Source organism: Crotalus tigris, unplaced genomic scaffold, assembly GCF_016545835.1.
Source record: "Crotalus tigris isolate CLP2741 ecotype Arizona unplaced genomic scaffold, ASM1654583v1 scf7180000017899.1852299, whole genome shotgun sequence".
In the NCBI taxonomy this organism is placed as follows: Eukaryota; Metazoa; Chordata; class Lepidosauria; order Squamata; family Viperidae; genus Crotalus; species Crotalus tigris.
This window is the reverse complement of record NW_024096711.1, coordinates 1,514,629-1,537,686: the sequence shown is the minus strand read 5'-3', so window position 1 is coordinate 1,537,686 and position 23,058 is coordinate 1,514,629. Positions and strand designations below refer to the sequence as shown.

General features: G+C 40.8%; 1 protein-coding gene across 5 annotated transcripts in view; it reads left to right on the top strand.

Annotated features, from left to right (window-relative positions):
• Positions 1 to 23,058, top strand: part of SYT7 (synaptotagmin 7) — a 243,219-nt gene that overhangs the window by 157,910 nt on the left and 62,251 nt on the right. For 2 of the 5 annotated variants that reach the window (XM_039344301.1, XM_039344302.1), the window contains exons 3-5: positions 12,867 to 12,946; positions 17,756 to 17,887; positions 18,962 to 19,177. In XM_039344301.1, the coding sequence (XP_039200235.1) occupies positions 12,867 to 12,946; positions 17,756 to 17,887; positions 18,962 to 19,177 (428 nt within the window). The remainder of the gene's footprint in view (positions 1 to 12,866; positions 12,947 to 17,755; positions 17,888 to 18,961; positions 19,178 to 23,058) is intronic. The other 3 variants (XM_039344304.1, XM_039344305.1, XM_039344306.1) reach the window with 2 other exon arrangements.

Genomic DNA, 23,058 nt, shown 5'->3' with positions numbered 1-23,058 from the left:
TTTTTCAGACTTCAGGTAGACTACAATTCATCTAGGTTACTTTGATCTGGATTTCTGCCCTGAACCAAGAATTCATCACAGCAATCTTAGCACCTAATTCTGTGATTATATTAATAACTTTATCTTCCTGTATTCAGTGACATACAATAGATTCTTTCTCTATGGTCATTAAACAATTGTAAACAAAGCTGATGTATAAATAATGTATATAACTGAGCCTACTCTGTAGTCCTAGTCTTTCCTATAATGGCACAATGATCTGAAAAGTGGTTAGAGTCCAGGCTAGAAGCTTGGAGACGGAGTTCTAGTCCTTCCATAGGCATGGAAGCCAGTTAGTTGACTTTGGGCCAGTTACTCTCTCAGCCCAACCCACCTCATAGGGTTGTTGTTTTGGGAAAAATAGGAGGAGAAATAAGTATTAATTATCTTCACTATTTTGAATTATCTATAATAATAGTAATAACATTAAGCATACTGAAGTCAAGAAAAAGGTTAGAAATGACTACATCAAGAGAGTGAAGAAGATCTTAAAATCTAAAGTCAGTGGAGAAAATACCATCAAGGAAATCAATACCTGGGTAATTCCAAACATTAGATACACAGCTGGAATAATAGACTGGACTCAACCAGAACTAAGAGGCCCTGGATAGGAAGACCAGAAAAATAATGACAATGAATTATGCCCTTCATCCATGCAGTGATGTTAATAGACTGTGTTACCAAGGAAAATAGGTGAGCAGGGAATGTTGCAAGTACATCAGATGGAAGAAGAAGAAGAGGAGGAGGAGGAGGAAGAAGAAGAAGAAGAGGAGGAGGAGGAGGAATTGGAAGAATATATGAAAGATAGTGAAGAAGATCCACTGAAGCTAGTATACCATGAAGGCCTACTGAGTACTAGAGAGATCAAAGTCATTTACAAGAAAGACCAAGTGAAAAAAAAGAAAGGAGACATGGGAAGACAAAGCATTACATGGCCAGTACATTAAAAATAACAGGGAAAGCAGATAATAACAAGAACTGGCAATGTCTAAGAGCAGGAAATTTGAAGAAAGTGACAGAGGGGCTAATTCTGGCTACACCAGACCAAGCCTTAAGAACAAATAATACAAAGTCAGAATTGAGAAGACAGCAACAGATAGCAAGTTCCACCTCTGCAAGATCACACAGATTGACTACAAGCAACAGCATGACAAAGTAGCAACAATGGTGCATTGTTAAGATCTGCAAGAAGTATCAATTTTCTGCTAGAAAGAACTGGTAAGACCATAAAATGGAAAAAGTCATAGAAAATGAAGAAGCTAAAGTGCTATGGGAGTTCAGCATTCAGACAGGCACCTGCCACATAACACCCCAGACTTACCAGTTGATGATAAGAAAAACAAAACCATCTGGATAGTAGGTCTGGCATTGCAGAATTGTAGAAAAGGAACTGGAGAAGATAACAAAATACAAAGACCTGCAAATAGAAATAGAAGAAATATGGCAAAAGAAGGCATCAGAAGTCCAAACAGTCATAGGTGCCTTGAGTGCAATCCCAAAACAATTGGAGCATCATTTGAACACAATCAGCATTAACAAATTCACCATTAGTCAATTGCAAAAGGCAACTTTACTCGGAACAGCTCACATCCTGCAACGATATCTGTTAACACAATCAAACGTCCACATCTGCCTATCCCAGGACCTTGGGAAGGACTCGATAGGCGGGCAAAAATGCCATATTCAGTCTAAACATCTGGCTGACTGATTAAAAGCAAGATTAAAAATGGCTATTATTCCTCAGTAGTATTATGTGAAGGATCCGGGGTTCTGAACCTGAATGTGAGAAGTATAATTACCTAACTTGGCTCAAATCTCCTTCTGCAACAGGGCCCTTGAGAAATAATCTAACCTTGCTGCTCAAGAAATTGTGCTACAATCAGGAGATTAAAGGAGCACAATAGGGCAGCCATATTCATTTGCTTTTATTCATTTTTTTCAAGGTTTTTTGTACTCAATGTACAACAAATAATAAGAACAAAATTGCTTTAGATAGCAGCAAGAATATATCCAGCCACTGAAGCATGAGTGACCCTTCATAACAGTTCTCAGATGTGGATTCATCGTGGCTGGCTCATGTTTCACATTAAGCTATGGTTTGTTTAACCCTGTTTATTGAACATAGTTGGCAAGATTCGTAGAAACAGTCAGCCCAAACTGAACAAATCATATGATTGTTGAACATGTGATATGTTTAAAAAGCACATTTCTATTCATACATTTATGATTTGCTGCTGCAGACAGTGTTAGAACACTAATAAATCACAACCATCATACAAAATGTTAAGTATCTCTTAACAAAATGGATACCTTCATATACCAAATACTTTTCCAGAATTGTTTTTTTTTTTCTGGTTATACAATATTTTGCCAAATACAAGTATTTTGCCTAAAGGAGCCATTCTAATCTTGCTCAGCTGACATTTTGAGATGTTAAGATACAGGCTTGATCTTTTTTTTTTTTTTTTTTTTTTTTAGCAAAAAATAGCTATTTTGGGAGTGACAAAAAATAAAAATTGTTCCTGAAGAATGGTTTAATTATGTAAGTTCAGACTGTGTGAGTTTCAAAGAAGCTTTCATTGTTGCAACTGAAAATCCCTTTGGAATAAAAGTAGCAGTTTGAGAGAGCTGATTTTTTTTTTAAAAAAAAAAACAAAACAGCCAGATAGGGAGAGAAAGAGCCTCCTCTGATACAAAAATGTATCTCATTTCTTTCAAACAAGTAAGTTTGACAAAAACATACATTGTTTACATTGTATTAAAGACTGTCTTAATTTACACTTTCCAAATTATCACACTAGTTGGAATGCAACTCTCAGTATTTCCAGTGATTCTTACTGTTAAATTATAATACATTTTTTTAAAAAAAACTGGGTTCATAATGGGATTAGTAATCTTAACTATTACTTAATAGTTGACTAAGATTACTAATCCATTATATACCCATATTATTTCTAAAAAGTGTATTATAATTTTAAAAACTTTTGACATTTACTTTCTCCATTTACCTAGAAAGGCTGAAGGTAGTCCTCAGTTAATGATGGTAATTGGATCTGAATTGCTGTTTCTAGGCAATGCCATCATAAAGCGCAACATTACGTGACCAGGCCACTTAGCAATGGCAATTACAACACTCCCAGTTGTTAAGCAAATCACAGAAGATCATGAAATGACCACATAGGTGGAACTTCTCCCGGAGATCTGTCCCCATCGAGTTCCTTCAGGATTCCCCATGGTTGCTCCCATCACTGCTGCAACTGAGTCCATCCACTTTGCTATCAGTTGTACTCTTCTTCTCTTTTCTTTCAGTTGAAATTGAAGAGATACATAATTCACACTAATACTTGCATCTTTCTTATATTCTCTCTTAATTCTGTTATATATTCAAGACGGACAGTGTTTAATATTCATATGTTATGTATATATAGGGGTGTAGGTCTATACATATGTTGTATGTAGTATGTATGTGTTACATATAGTATGTTTAGGTATGTGTCATGTATGTGTTCACTTTGAGAGCAAGCACCTAAATTTCATTTTTGATGTGCGTTGTGCCCACAGTAAAAAATGACAATAAAGGTTATCTTGCCTTGCCTTGCCTTATCTCCACAGGAGATTTTACTGTGCCCCTACTGTCTTATGATTTACTGATAGGACTCTTGTTATTCAGTTGTAAACTCCTCAGTTCGCTTTAAGTCAGTGTTGACTCCTGGTGATTGCCTGGATGAGTCCCTGCAGTTTTCAGAGCAAATTTTAAGAAGTGGTTGGCCATTGCCTACTTCCTAGGACTGAAATAGAGCATTTGGTCCAAGGTCACCTAGTTGGTTTTATTCCTAAGGTGAGACTAGGCACCAGATGCCAAACTGCTATCTCAGATATGCCATATCTTTATAATACATGGGATAAGTGCCAGTGCCTTTTTTTATTTAGCATTTTCTGCACTAACACTCCTCTTTCAATATTTTTAGCCTTAAATGGTTCCTCTATCCCCTATTTCGTTTCCCAATTTTGAATCACTCCCAAGGATCTTTGTTTCCCCCCCTTTTCTTAGGCAACCTAAATCAATCCTTTTTCATATACTATTTTCTATTAAAACCTCTGCTAGAAAATTTATTCCAGTCAAATTTAAGAGTCTATTACTTGCCCTCACTAAAAATATAATCTTCCATATGGTTTTATGGGACTTTCCTTTCCTGATTCCTCTCTATCTCTTACACCAGACATGTCAAACACAAGGCCCAGGGGCCGGATGCAGCCCGCGAAGTGGTTTCATGTGGCCCGCGAAGCCATCCTGGAAACAGTGAGGGAACGGCCCCCAGTGCCTTGGCCCTGGCCCTGGCCCAGGCCAGCCGGGAGCCAATGTACAATTTTGTGGTGGTCATCTATGCTGAAACATATTCAATCTTAGCTCCACAAGGCCATCTGGAAACAGCGAGGAACCAGCCCCTGCCACGTTGGCCGTGCCCCCTGGGTGCATACTGGGGAGGTGTCACCCTTTGTGAGGAATGAAGAAATGCACCATCACTTGGAAATGGCCAGCAAATGGCCCTCACCTACTTCACATATGCGGTTTGATGGGCTACGGGGGAGGGGTTTTGGCAGGCAGCGGGGCGCTCTCCTCATAGCGCCGAGAGGCTGAGCCAGGCAGTGCGAATCCAAAAAGAAGTGCGACGCCACTCAGCCCCCAGCCTGCCTGATTTCAGCAGGCAGCGGGGCACTCTCCTCACAGCGCCATGAGCTGGGTGGCGTGAATCTGATGAGAAGTCCAATGCTGCCTAGCCCCCAGCCTGCCCAGTTTCAGCAGAGAGCAAGGTGCAAAGCTGGCAAGCTTCGCACCTCCCTGCTCAACCTCTCGGCGCTGTAACGAAAGTGCCCTGCTGCCTGCCGAGACCAGGCAGGATAGGGATTGGCTGTCGTCCTGCTTGTTTTTGGATTCGTGCCACCCAGTTCAGCCTCTTGGCATTGTGAGAGCGCCCCGCTGCCTGCCGAGACTGGGCGGGCTGGGGGCTGGGCGGCATCGCACTTCTTTTCAGATTTGCACCACCTGGTTCAGCCTCTCGACACTGTGAGGAGAGCGCTTCGCTGCCTGCTGAAACCGGGTAGGATGGGGGCTGGGCGGCATTGTGCAGGTAATGTTGACTCTCACGCTGCTCATGGCATCCCCTCCCACAGAGCCCACCAAGCCAGATATGTGAAGTAGGTGAGGGCCATGTGCCGGCCACTTCCAGGCAATGATGCATTTCTTCATTCCTCATGAAGGGTGACACCTCCCCAGCTGTGTTTCTTGCCTGTTTTTCTCCCTCCCTCATCTCAAATATTTTCCCACACTCTGTACTTAGGAAGGAAGGAAAGAAGGAGAGGGAGGGTCTGAGGGAAGTCCTGCCTTAGTCCTGCCCTGCTATCCTTTCACTGTCCCCTTGCCATCTCCTCCGGGCCTATTCTGGGGTCTCCCATCCTATTGTTAAGAAAGCTTTGGATACAAAGCTGGGTCTACTCCCATGGAGAGGGAATGGGCCTCCATCTGACTTTTCCCTCGTATCCATCATGAGCAACCTGGTTAAGGAGAGCAAGCACAGCAGCAGCAGCCTTGAGGAGGTAAGTGCAGCTGGGTGCCCCCTTGGAGAAGTGGGGCTGGGCTTGGTGCTGCAGGTGCTTGAGGGCCAGGCTGGGCATTTGACCTCTGCTGCCCAGGGCTCCGGGCAGCCTATGCCACCATCCAGCCCCCCCCCCCCACATGGCCTGAGAGGAACAGTGAGGCTTCTCCAGTGGATCATGCCTTGGCACTTGCCCTGGTCCCACCCCCTTCTGCCAGAGACCCTCAGATCTGTCCCCTCCTGCCCAGGCCCCCACAAGCACCCTTGACGTGAACAATGTAGAGCTGGCCACACCCACCCAGTAGGCCGTACCCACCCTGGCCACACATCCCCCAAGGGCAACCGCAATGCTAATGCAGCCCTCAATGAAATTGAATTTGACACCTCTGTCTTACATTGATAATTTCTTCTCATTTTTTCCTTCTCGTTTTTTTTAAATAGCTTTAAATACTTCTCTTTTATTAATGCTGCTATTTATACAGTTCTACATGATGGCACATCTACCTCTTTCCTTTTTTTTTAACCACACTTACGCTAAAACCTCTGCTTATTATTTTTAAGCTCTAATAATCAAAATCAATTTTTCAACACCCATCTTTTCTCTTTCAGTATGATTAATCTCCCCTCTTGCACTTCTTTTTACCTTCGGTATGACTAATCTCTCTCTCCTGCCACTCCCTCCTATTAGAATTCTTGTGGCTTTTCTAGGTAGGCAAAAGTATCCATTGTTCATATTCAAAAAGAGTATTACCTGCAGTATTAAAGCAAAATTTAAGTGGGGCCACATTATGATCATTAATTTGCCAATTTATTATATATGTTTAAGTTCCATATCACAGAAACATGTACAATGTGCTGAGTCTCATACTGCAGAACCACTGTTTTCTTAGATGTCTATATTTGATAATAGGTGCTTATAAATCTCAGATTTGGGCAATTCACTAAATAGTTTTGTATACAGTATCAGTGCAGACAAAACATTTAGCTTTTAGATCAATCGATCCAAGCAGAAGCATTCACTTACTATCTACCGGTAGTTGTTGTGGGCAGTGATTATAGTTCTTAGTCAATAAAAATTAAAACCACTCATTTTCAATGCCATTTTAATGGTAGCAGATGGTTGAGGATGTTAAATGACACCAATAACATTTTCATTATAGTATATGTAGTGCCACCCCCTAGGGACTGCTTAAGTCCGGGCCCTCCCAACCTCCCCTCCAAGTGGCCGCCAGTCCAAGGAGGTCTCTCACATTGGCGCCTCTGCCTCTGCAATTGCTCCTCGAAGCATGAAGCTGAAAGCACCAGCCTGAAGATGACGAATGGGACTTCGTCGAAACGTCGCCAAGACACTTCCAATTTTACGCGGGAGAAAACCCGAACAACCAAAGTCCTACATACAAACACCCGCGAAAACCTCAGAATATATATATATATATATATATATATATATATATATATATACACACACACACACACACACACACACACACACACACATACATACATACGCACACACACATACGCACACACACACACGCACACACACAAATATATATATATTCTCATTTGAAAGGATGGTGTAGTTATTTGGTGTAATCTAGTTTTCATTCTTTTATTCATTCATTTATTCTACACCCAACATTATTTTCCTATATGGAAATACATTTTCATACACCATTTAATTAAAAAAAAACTGACGATTCTACCAAGTTACCTGAAATGTAGCTAAGCATCACATCTGCTATACTGTATATCACTGTAGTATTCTATAACTTTTTGCTGATCCTATCTGACTTAGATTGTTTCAAGACAGAATACATGTTCAACTCTGAAGAGAATATGCATTCTCTACCATCCTCAGATTCTCAGTGATTGTCAACTATTTGTAATGGCTACCATGACTGAGTTACAATAAAGATTTGATTCCCAGCTGTGTTGTTCAAATCCCTGGAGAGCTTCAACCACATTCATAACTTTTCAGAACCTAACATCCTGAAAGATTCACCTTTTACATAAAGACTTATAAGTTAAACCACACATCTAAACCATTCTTTTTAATCACAGAGGGGGATTACCCTAAAAATAGCACAGAAAAAAAAAAGACTTGCCTCCTCTCTTTCCGGTCCCAGAATGCAAAAAATCTCTTCTACATAGGTAGGCACACAGGTAAGTAGGATACCCCCCTCATTGTGTGGAAAAGCTTATTCCCAGGGTCTTATATTTTAACGTTATGATTTTGATTTGTTGATTGTATTTTTTAAAGTTGTAGGTCACAAAGGGGGATTGTATTCTTGTGGTTTGAGAGATCTATGCGACTTATAGAAGAAAGAAATTCAGAGAGCCAGTTTGGTCTAGTGGTTAAGATAGAAGGTAGAGAGCAGGAGATTGTGAGTTCTAGTCTAGCCTTAGCCATGAAAGCCAACTGGATGACCTTGGGCCAGTCACTTTCTCTCAACCCAACTCATCTCACAGAGTTGTTGTGGGGAAAATAGCACATCAAATAGCAAAGCACATCAGCAGGATGCAGGCAGTACATGAAACCACACACGCACGCACACACCGGTCTGCAGAAAAACCTCTCTCCACAGAATTGGTCCCTGATGCTCAAAAGGTTGGGGACCTCTGGTATAGATGGAATTGAATAATGTCCAGCTGGTCAACTCCTGTAACAACTGCAAAAACTTTCATTTCTGCAGTTTGCTCATGAGGATCAGCCATTCTGGATACAAGTGGGTTATCTCACAATCTCTCTTGATCCACAGAGATTTCACGGGTCAGCATCTACCCTCCAGCCAGAGTTCTTGGCCATAACAACTTTGGAGATGTCAGTCCACCATAGCCCTCACTGGAAGCTCCATCCTTTTATGTTAAATTTATTGCCCTTTGATATCAAACCTCTTAACCAAAAAAGGAAGATGTTTTGAGTTTGATGCCTGATACGCCTTAGGATAAAGTGAACTATATTACTGGTTTTGTACCAGAGAACTTGCACACAGAACTGCTTTCCCTCTGCACCTGTGCTTTCATCTGCTAATGGTTTCCTAATTAGCAATAATTGTCTCTTGTCTGCCCCTAGAATCATGAAGCACATTGAACCTGCCATCAGAAATCATAACCAAGTGGTATTATAATCAAGACCTAATTAAGAAGAAAATGCACATTTCATTATCTTATGGCATGTTTTGTTACTGCAAACATAATTAATTAGAGTTCAATTAATCCAAAAATGGCTTGTTCTTTCCCTACTGTGGATGTGATGGTAGTGAAGGCAAGCTTGGTCTTAGAGACTCCTCTTTGTTTGGTAGAGTGTAGAATTCTCACTGCGAACAGGGTTCAATCTAGTTTCCAGAAGACCAGCAGAAGGAATTGTGATAAGTGAACTCCTGCAGACTTCTTAGTTTAGAAGCAATAAAAATAAAGGGGGGGAAAGGTGTATTTCATTCAGTGTATAACTCTGAAAGTTTCAGTACATATTAGAAGATTAATGTTAGTCCTTCAAAGTAGGCCACCCTATGAACTACTGGAACTCTACCTCATTTTTATGAGCTATAACAACAGCATCTTGAAATTCTGACAGATATCCCTTCCTCTTAGACAAGGCAAGGTAGTCTTTAGTTCCTTACTAACTGGAGGCTGTGGGGTCCTGGATGGGGGACAACAGGCTTCGACTGAATCTTGGCAAGACCAAATGATTTTGGGTACACAGGGCTCAAGGATCCAGGACTTTGTCTTCTTTTGTCCTATTCTGAATAGGGTGGCACTGCCCCAGACAGATCCATAACCTGGGGGTTCTCCTGGACTCGCGACTCCTGCTAGAAGAACAGGTGGCAGTCGCGGCTAGACCCTTTGCACAACTTTGGGGGGGGTGTCAATTGTGGCCTTTCCTGAATCAGGATTCCCTGAGCTCAGTTGTTCAGGCCCTAGTTATCTCACATTTGGATTATTGTAATGCGCTCCACATAGGGTTACCCTTGAAGGGCATTAGGAAGCTACAGCTGGTGCAGAGTGTGGTGATGCAGTCAATTCTTGGGGCCCAAAGAATGGCCCTTGTAACACCAGTTGCATTTGCTGTCCACTAGAATTGGCCCATCCCACCCATGTCAGCAGAGGAGGCATACTGTGGGCCCATCAGCCCAATGATTCTGGTTAGCGGGGTCCAGGAGAAGGGTCTTTTCTGCTTTTACACTTGCCCTCTGGAACATCTTGCCCCCCGAAGTGAGGTTGGCTCCAACCCTCCTATCCTTTCATAAAGGCCTAAAGGTATGGCTCTGCCAGTTAGCCTGGGGCCTCGGTGGGGAAGCAGCACAGTGGAAATGGTTGATTGAGTAACAGCAGATCCCACCTCCCTCCACCCTGCCCCTGCCCTCCATATGTACAAAAATGTCTAGACTGCCCCAACCCATCGTTATCACTGCACAACATCAGTTTTAATATTTTTTCTCTTCATCAAGAGAAAAGAACAATTGAGACTTCTGTTTATTATTTCACTAAGTACCATCATCTAACCTCAGCCCTGTATCCAGCAAAGCCCCATGGCAAAACAAGTGAAAGAAGCCATCATGGTCATCATCGCTTTCCATTTTGAAACACATAAATCACATATGTATACATACCCAGCTCAGAATGCCAGGAAGCAAGGTGATTAGAGAAATTTGGCTTCCTTCTCTGCTCTATCATATTCTGTGTAGACATTGAACACATCATTTCTAGAAAACAAAACATTAAGATGCTTATGATGACTCCGCAAAATGTTTTTAAAAGACCTCTGATTGGTTTAAAGCTTAAATATGATTAGGTATCCTAAGTAATAAATAAACTCTGAACTAACAGGAACCTACCACAAGAATGGAATGGAACGGAACGGAACGGAACAGAACAGAATAGAATAGAATAGTTGAAAGGTCATCTAGTCCAACCCCCTGCTCAGGCAGGAAACCCTATACCATTTCAGACAAATGGTTGTCCAATCTCTTTTTAAAAACATCTAGTGTTAGAGCATCCACAACTTTTGGAGGCAAGTTATTCCACTGATTAAATGTTCTGTCAGGAAATTTCTTCTTAGTTCTAGGTTGCTTCTCTCCTTGATTAGTTTCCATTTATTGCTTCTTGTCCTGCCCTCAGGTGCTTTGGAGAATAGCTTGACTCCCTCTTCTTTGTGGCAACCCCTGAGATATGAATATTGCTATCATGTCACCCTAGTTTTTCTTTTCATTAAATTAGACATCCAATTTCAGCAACTGTTCTTTATATGATCACCTTTGTTGCTCTTCTCTGCATTCTTTCTAGAGTCTCAACATCTTTTTTACATCATGGTGACCAAAACTGGATGCAGTATTCCAAGTGTGGTCTTACCAAGGTGTTATAAAGTGGTATTAACGCTTCACATGATTTTGATAATATTCCTCTGTTAATGCAGCCTAGCACTGTGTTGACTTTTTTGGCAGCTGCAGCACATTGCTGGCTCATATTTAAGTGATTGTCCACTAGGACTCCGAGATCCCTCTCACAGTTACTACTATTGAGTGAGGAACTACCTATACTATACCTGTGCATTTGGTTTTTCTTGCCTAAATGTAGAACCTTACTTTTTTTACCATTGAATTTCATTTTGTTAGATAGCGCCCAATGTTCAAGTCTGTCAAGATCCTTCTGTATCAACCCACTCAAGGCAAAAACAACCTGGTTCAAATTATCCTACTTGGGACAAATGACATGAAGCTCTAGCTCTCTTGAAAGAGCTCTAATGCTGGCAAAGCTGGAAAGAAAGAAAAAAAGAGGATGATCAGCAGCAAGACAGACTCAGTTATAACAGTGATGGTCCACCATGGGAAGACCTAAGGGACCAGGCTGAGTAAAGATCTCTTGAAGTCCTCTTCAAGATGTTCTGTTTACGTGGTCATAGATCATAAACTCATTACTGACCTGATGGCACATAATTAATCAATTCTATTTAATATCTTAAATACGAACATTTCATCATCATCGTAAAATTAAAAAAGGGTAAAGAAAGAAGAAAATCAAGTTGAGAAAAGGACTAAAAAAAATATGTCTTACAGATATGCCTCACTTAAGGATGGAAATTGGGACCAGAATTTCCATTGCTTAAGCAGTGCTGCCATAAAGTGTGACATCATGTGATTGTCCCAACAATGGCAATCCCAGCACTCCTTTTTCTGTCATTAAGCGAGGTTTTCAGGTGGTTAAGGAAGTCCCAGGTGGTTTGCAAGCAGGTCAGCAGCCAGGTGGGAGAGGGAAAAAAACTAACATGAAGGTGGGAGGATGGGGGTGGTTAAGGCTGGGCTGGGGAGAGTGCACTGATGGTTCATGAGGTGAGGAGGGTGTGCAGATGGCTGCTGAGACATCACATGACTACCTGTATTTGTATATTATAATCAATTTCAATCTCAGTAATTTAAATGAAAAAGTCTCAAGTGCATTTGTTGCTTGCCACCTAAGAGATGCTTCGTCCTTACAAAACTGTTCCAAGAATAGTTCAAAATAGAGACTTGGGCTTGCTGGACCAATTTCTTGACATGAAACTTCAGTGAAAGCTAACATAGCTGAAGACTAATTAGTGAGGAGGCAAGTGAGTCTTCAAGTATTAATAATACTATCTTACATCACCTAAACCTTCATCCTGATACTGTTAGCCACTTTTTTCCTAAATTCAGGTTCTATCTAGAAAATCTACCATAGTGCTACCCTTGGGAAGTGTCACTTGGAAGCTGAGGTGTCACATGATAACTGCAAGTTTTAAGCTTATTTCAGCAAAGTGAGCTTAAGTCTCACTTCATTTTGTATTTCTAGTAGGTCTCCAGTTACTTTTCATTATTAGGGTTATGCAGCGCATCAACAGCTTTTCAGATCATGTGGGAGCATGAGTATAGATTCAGTCTGCAGTTCTTTAAAGCAATGTCACCTTTTTCTGGGATTGTTACAGCTGCCCTCTGAAGTTGCTGCATAATCTCAGAAAATTATGCAGCTGCTTTTAAAAAGAATTCCTGAAAGATGCTACCAGCATACCTCCAAAGCACTATTTCCGAATCAAATTCAAAGCGTTGTGAAGCCCTGCTTAAAAAAATTCCTCTACTTTCAGCCTTAACATAAGCAGATGTAATACTATAGGAATGAGGATGTGTGCTTGATATAAAGTTATGTGTATGGTAGCATTTTCTTAATGACTCCTTTCAAGTGAATATTTATCTTCCACATCTCTTTTTCATTTCATTTTAGGGCAAGCGTTATAAAAATTCCTTGGAGACTGTGGGAACGCCAGATTCCAGCAGATGTCGGAGTGAAAAGAAAGCCATTAAGTAAGTCCCAGTAGAAACTATTGGAGTGAATGGGCTTGAGGTGTTTGAGTTAGTCATTGCATAAACCTGCACCACAAGGATAGGTTTGATATTATACCTTCAAGCTACCTTGTATCTGAAAACAAGGCACTTCCAGTCATTTTGATTCCAGTGGTCCAAAAATCGAATTCCCATCTCCTCCACAATCTTATTACACCAAATATAAGTGCATACTCCTTATACTCTTGCACATTATTCATTTTGTTCACTTTGGGTAATTGTTCCTCTGTTTCCATAAACACCATGTTGTTCTTCAACTCCCTCATCAGATAATTTTGTTTCATTATTCAACATACTAATATTTTTCCTTGTATTATCTTAGCACATTGACTTATCTAGATATCTATGGAGATTCTCAGTCATCCAGGTCATCCAGTTGTCCCAAAGATGCTTTTTCACAAGGCAACTGGTCTTTCTTGTTTTTTCTTTGAAGACAAAGGCCACTCTTTTGAAGACAGCAAAATCCACAGTTTGGACAGAGAAGACTGCTGGTTTGAAAGAGGGGTCAAAGAGGCCATCTATGTCAAAATTGAACAGCCCTCTCTCAACAGAGAGGGGGGGATACAACATCATCTATCTCCAGTCTACAAGACATTCCTTTCAACAGTTCTAAGAAGGCTCCAAACCCATTTGCACTACTCAGGTGACCCTGAAGACAAAGATAAGCCTCCAGTGGCCTCAACGATTCTCTAAAAGAATGCAAATGACCAGCTGTCTGCAAGGAGTATAAATCCTTCCATTCCCCACCATCCAGTCAGAGCTGAAGAAGCTTCTTGGATGAGAAGCAAAATGTCTTCAAAGAAAGAAAGTCCAGATGCCTCATGAAAAAGCATCTTTGGGACTTACCTAGAGAGTGGCCTTCCTTTCTTTGTAATATCCCATATCTCATTATTCCAGGGCTACTGCATACCTCAAGATTTCAAAATCTATTTAATTCTTGTTACCAACCTGCCTTCCATCCTTTCCCAGGTTCATACCATGTACAATTATATCTATTCCATTAACACTTCCCCATATCATAATCGCCTATCTTCTTTTTTTAAACAAAGTCCAACTTAAGGAACCTTAAAAAGAGAGACTTTCCTCTTAACTGTTAGCACATGAACAATCATCACATGAACATAAATCACCCCAACAGTGTTTCCAGCTATTGTAAAACATGTCTTATATGCACCATTTCAAAATGTTCACTAGTATATAAAAGCTAACATGCAAATGTTGTAAAATTGTTTTCTCTTTTGCATGTTTTTATCAAACAATTTATAAATGGCTAACCCATTCATCCAGACACATTCCTCTTTTTCATATCTTATCTTCTTCCCCAGTTATTAAGAGATGGCAAGCTTTCTAAGAAATGCCCAATGTTATTTAATGTGTAAGCTATTCTCACTTGTTACATTCAGTTGAAAAGATTAATGTTTCTTCCATCTTTTGACAAATAATAAATTCTCCACCTAGAAAAGCAGTCAAATGATATTTTCAACTTTATGATCCTCCAGATACTAACAGACTACAACTCCAAGCAACCCCAGAAACATGGCTGATAGGGAAGGGTGCTAAAAATTGTAGCTGAGCAACATCTGGACTGTAGGTTCCCGTCCCTGTGGTAGGGTTTAATCTTATAGCCAGGTGCAGTATCAAAGTTAGCATCCAGAGGAATAGAGAAGTTATTATGCAACCACACAGATGTTTATATGGAAGCCTCTCTAATAAGTGGTTTAGAAGTGTAGGTTTAGTTACACAGAAAAGAATCAGACCTATCCTTTAAACTTGCTTATGGAAACAAAATAAGGACACATTAATAGTAACTAATCTTCTTCTGGCATGTGATGCCATTGCACCAAACATTAGGATATTGGAAACCCTGTGGTTACCTCAGTTATTTCCTGAGCAATATAACTCAACTGACAATGGATCGTCATTCCCCCATTTCTTTTACTTCATATTGCAAGGATATTTAAGGTGAGTTAATTTTTTATGGTCATTGCACATAGAAACACATCACAGTGAAATAATGCTTCTCTGTCATGGTCCCGTAATTTGAATTTTTGATATCTAGGCTCCCTTGTAGTGGGACTGAATATAATCTCATCTTCAGGAATTGTTAAAAATGTTACACTCTTGAAACCACGATTAAGTAATAATTTCCGTAAAATAGCTGTTTCACCTTCTGATATAATCACACAAGCTTTCCCTTGGTTCTTCTCTGACATCTGCCTATGGGATTCCCAAATCTAATTTTCTACAATAAAGAACACTGTAGAGTTTTGAGATTTGCTTGATGACGTTCAATGGAAAAGCTGGATGAAGGAACCTTGGTTATTGGCCCTGGAGCTATGGTGATTTAGCAAAAGAAGTGTTACCTTAAAAAGTACACCTGCAATTCTGCCTGTACATCTTCAGATGGGTTGATAAAATGAGTTGATAAAATTTCTGCCCCTCTGTGTGCATTCATGTTTGTGCATGCCTTTATATGTATTTGTGCATATATATATATAATTGTGCATAATATGTAGCTATCTATGTGTTTGTGTGCGTGAAAAATATGTATATATGTATGTTGAAGATATGTGCTCGTATATACAATAGTTGTTTGTTAATTCCTGGATGCATGGTCTCATCAGTAGCTTATGGTTCTAGATGACACTATTAGCCAATCCCTTAGCTAAATCAGACCAATGGATATCATGCTCCAAGGCCATTATAAATGTGTGAATCTGATAGTTATTTCTCTTGTGCTTTTGATCTCTGCATAGCTTACCTGGGGTTCATGGATAATTATGCTGAGGGTAGAACAAGACCACTACGAAACCATAGCCCTAAAACTTTTCTTCCTAAGCACCTGCCAGTAAATAGTAACAGAGATGCATAGAAACTCTCTTCTTACGCTCTGCAGCTGCGAAAACGTTCACTTCTTAGCCCCATATTGAAAAGATTCTACAAAAAATCTGACCCAAAGGCACTTGTCACATGATGATGGAAACGGGCAGGCAGGTGTAATGGCGAGTTTGGTTTCTCTACTTTTTTGCAACACTTTTTACTCATTTTTTCCCCCTATTCTTGGTATCCTGTGGATGAACCTTGAGTTCTTTGATGAGCCTCAGCTGTCCTTTATAGCAAGCTTTTCATCTTCTTTCTATACGTGCCTCAAGAAGTCATCAAAAGGCTTTTAATTCCTGCAAACGACAAGGACACTAGGTGAGTGGATGCAAGCAGATAGCCTGCAAGGAACCTTTGAGGTCACTAATAAATTTGTTAGACAACCACTTGACTTCAAAAGCCATTGTGAAATCTAATATGCTGTGACTCAGTTGCCATTGGAGGCACTCTAAATTCAGGAGGAGATGGTTGGTTAGGCTCTGGCTGTTTACAGAACAGGTGGTATAACCTACTTAGCAAGCCCTGTGAGCCCACAAACTCCAGCCTGAGGCAGATCACCCTCCTTGGCTCCTTCTGCACAGCTGAGCAGAAGATCTACACAAGGAAATGCCACGTCCCACAGGCTGAGTAGGCCTCTTCTTGAGGACAAGCATCTTAAGTTTTATCACTTCCCAGGCTCCAAAGCTATAATGACAAGGACAGGAAGAATGTTCAAAGCCAGCCTATTGTTTTGATTAAGATTTTTTTTTCCCTGTTCAAGGGACCACTATTGCCCTTCTCCATTCCTACAGAAACAAATTGAAGCCAACCCACAATTGTGCTTATCAACTTAAAATGGCCAAGAGCAACAGTGGAGGCTCTGAACTTATTTGAAGGTTATTAGAGACATGAACCAGGAGAATGGTTGAGGAAAGAGTCCCTGTCAATAGAGGAATGGAGTCAATGCAAAGCTGTAGCAGCCCAGGTAAAAATTATTAGCTTGGCTGCAATTTCAGGTACATGCAAATGACCTGGATCTGCAATACAGCTATCATCAACAAATCAGTTAGATTCAGAACAGATTCAGTAGCTGCAAAGCCCATTTGTGGAAGTGACCCTAGGTTCAGTATGACAATTGAGCATGGACTAAGATTCCTCCATAACCTTGAAGCTGTTTTCCCACCATCGCTTTATTATAGTCTGGTGAAAGAAATCTAAATAACTACCTTAAGATAATTTTCTTTTGGAAATTATCCCACGGGATTTGCCAATTAACTTATTCTCAAGGATCTTTTCTAATTGGGCAAAGAGGTGCTTTTCTCCAGTTTGATGCACAAATAAATACTGCACAGGAAACCGAAAAAGATTCTTTCTCTGCACAACAGCAATAGATCTAGCTAATGTTCCCACTATTTTATAAAAAGTGTTGCTATTGTCCAAGATGCTGCTTTGTTTTCCACATTACCTAATTTGGATGCAAAAAATACAGAAAGGCAAAAATCCTGTCCCTCTGGAAGGAAGAATACAGGTAAGAGACAAGGTAGAGTCCCAAGCAAACAAGTCTTAGAGTAATTTAACAGAGGTTTCTTTAACAGGCATTTCCCCCCCCCCCCCTTCTCTCTTTCTCTGTCTCATTCTCCCTTACCATCAGCTCTGGAGATGCCTGCTCCTATCTTTTTTCAGCTTTGCCTTACCTATATATCATCTGAGTGTGTATGTGTGTTTGTGTGGACACATGGGTATGAGGCACAAAGCTTTACCTTCCACAGGAGGAGAAGTCAACACTAACCTTGCTGTCTCTCGTTTGGGTTATATTTTTTTTTTCCTCCTTCCTCCCCTTGCAGGAATTTAGATTTTCTCTCTTGTATTTCCCTTTGTTTTTTTTTTCTCCCCTCTCACCGGCTGATCTAGTGATCTAGACAGAGACTTTTGGAATAACAATGACAACACAGTGCAGCAGAAATGGAGTTCCTACCCTCCCAAGGAGTTTATACTAAACATATCACCTTACGCCCCATATGGTGATCCACGACTTTCCCTCAAGTGAGTCTCTCTTTAACTGATTTGATCATACATAGTGAGTATATGCACACCTCTTTCCCACCTACCCCTTCCTGCTTTCCTTTTCCCCCTCCTCTTCTTCCCCTCCCCATGCACTCTACTCCTTCCCCATGGACATATGGCCATGGAGACGAGCAACCCCTCCTCCCTTCTGCTTCTATCCTGCTCTTTCAGTGGTTCACAACTACTGGATGGTACCTTTGGAATAGCAGATTTGTGTTTCCGTTATCCCAGGAACTCTATTACCTGGGCTCAATTTTTGGTCCCAGTGAAATGGAAAATACTGTTTGTTGAAACCAGATTAAGTCATTGACTCATAAAAGTTTGAAGTAGTCAATCATACAGCCGATTTAAAAGGTGGGTTTGGACCTAATAAATGCATTATGATTTCAGCCAACTGAAAGGGTTGGCACTGGGTAGCAACTTAACCCTTAAATCTGCATCAAAAGCCATTCTTTTTACTTAAGGTCTTAGCCCAGGCTTTTTCCCTGCTAGGCTGATATGGTGCTTCCAGTGGTTTGAGAACCACTGCCTAGCAACTCACTGAGAAAGGCCAGCCCCTTCCCTCCCTGTCCCCTGGTTCCTTTGGCTCTCCTCTCCCTCACCCACCCACTCCTTTTCTGCAGCACAGGATGGGGTTGCCCGTTTTGGTCACCCTCTCAGCGTATTCTCTGCATCTGCACTGTGTGGTGGTGGTGATGGTAGTGGTAAGCTCTCTCACTAACATTGCTTTTTTCTCCCTTCGCCTGCACAGTGCCTCTCCTAACGGTCTTATCCATTGTTCAACCCTTCGTTGTCTATGGAATTAACTTTGGCTGCAATCATAACCTCACAAGCCAGGGCTGCCTGCTGCCTTTGACTGGGACAAAGGCTCTACTTGGCCCTTTCTTTTGCAGTGCTGATCTCTCTCTTTCTCTCTGTCTGTCTGTCTGTCCCTTGTCTGTCTCTCTCTTCTCTCTCTCTCTCTCTCTCTCTCTCTTTCTGTCTGTTCTCCTCTTCTTCATGTGACCTCCTTCTCATTGCCACCTGCCACCTTCCTTTCCTGACATACCATAGTGGCTCATTGCTGTCAGGTGCAAAGTTGGCTGCCTCAGCCACAGCTGGGTTGGCAGGAGAGCGAGAAGGATGCCATGGAGAGAGGCAGCAGCTCCGAGAGGACGGCATGAAGAGCAGCGTGTCTGCCCACAGCGAGCCCAGCATTGGGAAGGCGGGGAGAGGCCGATGGCAAATGGTGCAGAGCCACCTAGCAACAGGGAAGCTCAGCTTATCCAAGTGAGTGAGAGTGCATCCCAGGCCTGGCGTGACCTGGCCTGCGGGCCCCAAAGACATTGCAGCTAGGAGGATAAACATGTCCAAATCCCATAATGATCTTTCTGCTGAAGTCCAGACAAGCACATAAAAAATATAAGGGCTGTCATTATGACAATATAACAGAATAGTCATAGTGTGGTGGGGATAAATAAATCTTGAGGCAGACGGTTGTGTTCTTCACACACACACACAAAGGATGGTTAGAGAAGAGCATTTTGACTTTTTAATGCTTTGAGATAGATTGCACATAAGTATGTAAAAGCTGCTCTCCTGTTGGGGCAATCTAAAAATCTTTGACCACAGATTTTTCATCAATGGCTATATTGCTGGGTGCTTCAGAGTAAAATATACTGTGAGTCACAACATAATTCTAGAATATACTCTTTAGTCATGTGATTTATTGCCATCCTTCTGCAGTCAGAAAAGCAAAAAAAAATGTGTTCATATAATCCATCAATTTCTAAGTCTAATTTAAATCCAGTTTTCATTATTTACTCTTTTGCAAGAGAATCATATTGTAATATCTCAAACTGGTGAACTGTTATACAAGGGAAGGAACAACTGACGAGTAAAGCACTTGCTGTATCAGATATTCCCTAAGTAGCTCCCTCTAAAGAATTTCTCTGTGAAATCTATTACTGCATTATGTTCTTAGTCATAGGCCAAAGATTGATGACCTGTAACACGGGTTATATATTTGATGATAAATAAATTTCTTGTAACTAAACTGAAAAAAATGAAGTACTGAAAAATACCTCAGTTATCCATAATTTATCACATTTGCTTGCTTAATTTCATCATTATTTTTTTTAAAAAAGCATCTGACAAGCAAGAAAGAAACAATGGAAGATGAGTCTGGCTGAATACTAGTGCTAAATATAAACCTAAGCCCTAATGAGCAATCTTCTCTTAATAAGGATTCTTTTATGGAATTATTAAGATAATTTGTATTTACCAGAGACTTTTGGTGGTCAACATCTTACAAGCAATGTTGGTATTGCCAGACTCTACTCCTCCTCTTATTCCCTTTGCTTGTTCACGTGCTCTGATTAGGTAAACAAAAACAAGAGCAGCAGTCTGCACTTTCTCTAAGTGTGACAATACGGACTGATTCCAAGAAAAGAGATCAAGCTAGTAGAAAGGAGAATAGGCAGTAATAAAGGTCTTGCTAGAGAGGGATGACCAGTCCAAAATCTTTTCCTGAGAACCCCATAAAACCTGAAGTGCAAATTTCTAATAGTTATACATGGAGAAAGCTGCACATGATGAAAGAGTTTTGGTAGATCTTGTGCTATGCAGTTGCCACCCCTGAGGCAAGGCAAAGGCAGTCTCCATATCAGCATGTGCTGCTTTGATGGAAACAGCATACAAATCTCAAGCTGTATGAAGTAGTAGGATAATGATTTTATCATGGATAAAATGGTGTATCAGGCTGCCACTCATTATTTTCAAAATAATTATATTTCATTAGTCCACCGAGGATAAAATGTGCTTTGCAAAATCAGTATTAAGGGCTTGTTAAGTTTGGAGACACCAGAGCTGACAAAGCTGCCATTGTCACCAAAGCCAAGCTCACCTTGCTGCTCCTGTGATTTGTATGATTACATTATGGCTCTTCCCGTGACCCACGGAGCCCAACGTGTTTATCAATGACCCACTAAATCTTGTCCTACTGCCTGTCCTCCCCACCAGACCAGTAAGTTCCAGTGTCAGCGAAAAGTTCCTCAAGGTGGATCTTTTTCATTTCCAACAATTTGGAAACTTTCTTTTAGAGTTTTTAAGTATATTTGACAACTCTTTGATAGAATTCATGGAATTCAGTGTGGTCGATATAGTATAGGATCTCCCTGTGGTCTCCTCTCAAAGCAGTGATCTTCTTAAGTTAAACAGTGTGTGCCCTAGAATCCTTTTGGAATTGTAAGGAATCAGCATCCCTTGGGCAACTCTTCTGATCTTTAGCTCTTCAAGAGATGACTTTATATATGTTAATGAATATGGAAATGTATGAAGGAAGTTGTTTCATAATGCTGTTTCCCACTCTATTCTCAACTGCAAGCTCACGGTATCTAAACAGAGTAATCTCAGAAATACATGTCACTATCAGAAGTGGCAAGATTAAGTTGGAAGGTTTCTTACAGCGATTCCCATGATAGAATATTTTATCATCCCCATAACTGGAAGCAAAGATTTGTCCTAAGGTATATGTACCCACAGAATCATTTACTCTGAAGTCTACCATCAATTGCTGGTCTTATAGCTATCCAGAATGTACATGCAGCATAGTTTACTTTCTTAAACTATATCTTAAAACCATCGGATTTGTGATACTTTCCAGGACTCTATTCTACCTATTTCAAAGCAAAAAATCAGGTTCCCTCTAGTCTGTTATCATTTATTATTGTGCCAAAAATATAAATGAATATTTGGGGAAAAGAGTATTTACCCAGGGTGTAAATGAATACATAAGCAGTATATTAATATTTTCCAGACATTTAGTCCCAGACATGGAGGGTTTTTGATCATATAGCACTTTCTGTGGAGTAAACCAATCTGATATATATATGGAGATATATATATATCCCTCCTAATGAAGACTTTTGTCTCTGTATCTGGCATGTGCGTTTTTTGTGACTGAGTGCTACTGTGCTTTGTCTGTCTGTCTGAAATAGCCCTTCTGTCTGTCTGCTTGCACAGTGGCCTTGTGGCAGAAACTAGATGGTAACCATCAGAGGTATCTATAGATATATCAGAGAGCCAGGTGTAGCAGGTACAGACTTTAAAGCACTGGGGCTACTTCCCACACATTTATTACCTTGATAGAAATATATGTGTTCTACTTATTCCCAACCCAAAAGAGCCAATTTTAGTTTCCTTGAGTGAGAGGCTTAAAATTGAACTAATTTTAGATTTGATAAAAAAACAAAAAAACAAAAATGAGGTCACTACCTGTGGAGCAAGCAGGGAGGAGAAAGGCCAATGTCTGCCTTTGCCAAGCAGGAAGGAGGTTAAGCTAGAGGTGGCCAGTACATAAGCAGAAGTACTTAAAACCTGTACCAAAGTAGGAAATGGGGAGAGATGTGAGTCATTTCTTACACAGATTTTCACAGTTCTTCTTTCTCTTTCTGCCTCTATCTATCTATCTATCTATCTATCTATCTATCTATCTATCTATCTATCTATCTATCTATCTCCTGACTACTCTTCACCCTACAAAAACTCAACCATTATTTTGTTATGACTTCCCTAAGCAATTCTACTGATTTGAGTTAAGATGGTTTCAGGCCAGGGTCAGCAGCAGGCAAAATATGCTAGATTCCAACTGCTATGAGATCTTAAGTTTCTGAATATTCTTAGTTATACTTAACTGGTTTGGCTTTACTTTTAACAAAGTGAAAAATGACTATTTTATGACTACTGACTCCATCTGGCTGCTCTAGAAAAAATGTTAGGAGCAATAAGACTGGTGGGTGATCAGCTGACTGTGCTCCTCTCTGCTTTCACATGTTCATCTTCCTGTTTCAGTGAGTGGCTGCCTTTGTGAGATACTCAGACAAATGGATAGCCATGCCTTTCAGGGAATACTGTACCCAGAAGCATCGTATATTCCGGCGTATAGGGTGACCTGGCATATAAGACGACCCCCTAATTCGATGCCGGGTCGCAAGACAATCGACACCGAGTCGTAAGACGATCGACGCCGAGTCGCATGCCTAGAAAGTCATCTTATACGCCGGAAACTACTGGTATTTCCGGTGTATAAGACGATCAACGCCGAGTCGCATGCCTAGAAAGTCATACGCCAGAAACTACCTTATTTCCGGCGTATGAGATGACTCGGCATA